At 37.4% G+C, this 3,631-nt stretch overlaps 1 protein-coding gene across 1 annotated transcript; it reads left to right on the forward strand.

Annotated features, from left to right (window-relative positions):
* LOC126727004 (plastid-lipid-associated protein, chloroplastic-like) lies at window positions 1-3,168 on the forward strand. Its single transcript, XM_050432449.1, has 3 exons — window positions 1-594; window positions 2,209-2,404; window positions 2,687-3,168. Exons 1-3 carry the CDS (start codon window positions 140-142, stop codon window positions 2,999-3,001), a joined length of 966 nt encoding a protein of 321 aa, XP_050288406.1. The 5' UTR covers window positions 1-139; the 3' UTR covers window positions 3,002-3,168.
* The last annotated feature ends 463 nt before the right edge of the window (window positions 3,169-3,631 follow it).

The following is a 3,631-nucleotide window of genomic DNA, read 5'->3' on the forward strand; positions in this document are numbered from 1 at the left end:
ACTAGGTAGTCGGAATAGTTGCTCAGTACAGCTCTGTAATTAGCGGTTGTATATTAACTCTACTCTCTGTTCTAAACTCAGAGTTCACACACCTCTCTGTTCTCTCAAGCAAAGAAAAACCCAAATCTACACTGAAAAAATGGCCTTTGTGTCACAGTTAAGCCAATTCACTCTCTCAGCGGTCACTCCAAAAACCCAATTCATTCCCAGAGCGTCAGTTTTTGCGCCAAATTCTGTTAAAATCGGAGCGAAACGGATCGAGAAAACCCGAATTTGGACCGGGGAATTGGTCCGGGAGAGGCCGACTTTCCGGGTCAGAGCGGGGAGCGAAGAGGAGTTGGGTCCTGAGGAGGAGGAGGGGCCCGCGGTGGCGGTGGCGGAGGCAGAGGAGGAGGTGAAGCCGGTGGAGCCAAGCGAGATCGATAGGCTGAAGAAGGCTTTGGTGACCTCGTTTTACGGGACTAACCGAGGGCTAAGTGCGACGAGCGAGACAAGAGCCGAGATTATCGAGCTTATCACGCAGCTGGAGGCGAAAAATCCCACCCCTGCACCCACTGAGGCCTTGACTCTTCTCAATGGGAAATGGATTCTCGCGTAAGTGTTTGTTTACACTGTTCGAACTCTCAGGATTACTTGCTCTGATAATATCATATATGAACACGTGCAGCAAAAGCTTAAAAGTGATAGGAAATTCTGAAACGTTGTTTAATTGGATCTTAGTAGAGAATTAACTAAGAAAATTTCATAAAATTTTAGGAGTTCTAGACCTGATAGTAAAAAAGGGGATAATATCATTCGATGAATCTTGTTTGGAAACTAAGAAATTTTTTTGTTGGTGGAGTGGTGTATTAGACTATTAGTATATGAGTTCTTCTATGGTCATAATCTCACAAGTCACAACATTTTTACCCAAAAAAAATGAGGTGTTAGTCTAACCTAAGTTAAAATAAAATAAGAAAGATTATACCCGGATCCAACATAAATCAATCAAGGTTGTTCTGAAAATGTAATGAGATTTTTGTTGTGCCTATAAACTTTCTCTATGCTATAGCAATTGCTTAGTAAGATTCTTGTAGAGTAAGAATATTTTCGTAGAAAGCATTCCAGTAGGTGTTCATGATTCAACCGGCAATATGAGATTGTATTTGTGTCTTGCAGTTTGATCTTTTACTCCTTGATTAATGCCAATGGGCTCTAGTTAAAATGCACTCCCGATCAAATAATGATTAAATCATTAAATTCATAATTTTCTAATAGCTTAAGTTTTGTGAGTAATCAGTAGTGAAAACAAAGATATAAACAATGAGATTTGAAAGAAATATGTTCAGATGACATAGTTGAGACAAGAGAGCCGCATGTTCTACTACAGTGAAACTAAGCGACTCACTAAAGGCAAAATTTATGAAGTTTTGACTAGACATCCATTTGAACTACAATTGTTTAAGGTAGAAAAGAAAGACAAGACATCGGTTTGTACTACAATTATTTAATGTAGAATAGACTTCTTATATGTACTTGTTAGTGTTAGAAGACAGACAGGAATCCAACTCTAGGCTGTTTGTGACTTGTGATGATCAAGTTGCTTAGTAATTTGGTTTGGGCCCCTTCATGGAATTCAGACATCCACTAAAGCTAAAATCCACAGGACTTGGCTTGTGTACGAACTTTGTAGCCAGTATCAAAATGATCAACCCAAGAATGGTGCATCTTTACACTCATCTAGTTCTTGTTACCTGAGGCATGCATACTTGCATAGAGGTCTCTAGATCTGGTAATGTTTTTACATATGGCATTCCGCTATTTTTAAATTATAGGTCTGGCACAGATAATTAATTTAAAGCAAAACCTAAAAAATTTGATTTGGCCAAGGGCCTTGTAGCTGAATTAGCACCTCTTTATGCACAAAGTGCTTGGGGTCTAGGGAGAAAGGGTTTAAGATGCAGGGTTAGTAGCATATTGTAATTATCTCTAAAAAAAAAAAAAAAAAAAAAAATTGGTATGACGTTGTTGCTTAATGTGTTAGCTATTTGCTGAGAAATGGGTTGTATTTATCCTTGGAAGTTGATTTATAGCAACAGTTAATATCAGAAATATATTATGAAACAACAAGATTTGTTTTTTTTTCTCATAATAGTTCTCATATTTCTTCTTCTAGTACTCATGAGAATAGTCATGTACATGTTGAATTTGAATTTTTGTGTGGAGCAGGTACACATCTTTTGCAGGTTTATTCCCATTGTTGTCGAGGGGTACACTGCCCTTAGTGACGGTAGAAGAAATATCACAGATAATTGACTCAGAAAATTTTACGGTCCAGAATATTGTCCAATTTGCCGGGCCATTAGCTACAACTTCAATTAGTACTAGTGCCAAGTTTGAAGTCCGAAGTCCAAAGCGTGTGCAGGTTTTATTTTCATTTCTTTTAATGTTATCCTTTCTCATCAATCACTAATTATGCCTAGAAGTCCAGCAATCTAAAGCTATAGATTATTTCTTGCATATATGGTTCAAATCTCTGTTAAGGACCCCACATTAAAGGGGGCAAAACAAAATTATATTCCAAGTACCTTCTGCCTTCAGAGATTCTCTTTGGCCATGTTGTTCTATCACACCTTAGAGAACTTTGAAGCTTTGGATTTAGCTCTAAACTATCCCTTTCCTTTTTTTTTTGCCTCCCTCTATTCAGATCAAATTTGAAGAAGGTATCATTGGGACTCCCCAATTAACTGACTCCATAGTGATACCCGAAAATGTGGAATTTCTGGGGCAAAAGATTGACTTTACACCCTTCAAGGGCTTAATCAACTCTGTTCAAGACACAGCTTCATCTGTTGCAAAGACCATTTCCCGCCAACCACCATTGAAGTTCTCTTTCTCAAACAGTAATGCTGAATCATGGTTACTTACCACATACCTTGATGAAGAACTTCGAATTTCAAGGGGAGATGGTGGCAGTGTGTATGTTCTCATCAAGGAAGGCAGCTCCCTCTTGACACCCTGAGCAAACTTAAATAGTCTTTTATAATTTCTTATAAGGATACTGCCTCAACAAAGACATTTTATGTAATAAATCTATGGTGATAAATGTAGTCTGGATCTCTGATATGGTGTTTGTAAAGATATGAAATAGTATATCTATAACTTTATATAACTTAAATTGGCTTTCAATCTTAGGTCATTCTAGCGGCATGCACACTCTCTGCTAACGTATGATTTTTCCTGGCCTTAGAGCATTGTTTTGCATTTGATGGGAGTCAGTTACGTATCTGCTATTTTTTAGTTCTATGATTTTGTGAAAACTATTATTTTATTGACATTGGGACTAGGGGTTTAGAAAAAATGGCTTAATACCAGACCTAAACTGACCGCGGTCAATGCACCACTAACCACGGTGGAGGTGCAAAAACTAGATGCGGTGCGGTTTTGTTTTTAGAAAACCACACTGCACCGGCACACCTAATAATATTATATAATTTTTTTTAATTTTATATATTTAATATATACTTCTCAGAAATTGAAAATTACTAAAATCTTTCGCAATTAAAAACCCTTTCACAACTACAATCCCGTTGGGCTATTCTAAATCAGCCTAAAACAAAGGAAAAAAAAAATAGTATAAAGATCTTTGGGC

Source organism: Quercus robur, chromosome 5 (genome assembly GCF_932294415.1).
Source record: "Quercus robur chromosome 5, dhQueRobu3.1, whole genome shotgun sequence".
Lineage (NCBI taxonomy): Eukaryota > Viridiplantae > Streptophyta > Magnoliopsida > Fagales > Fagaceae > Quercus > Quercus robur.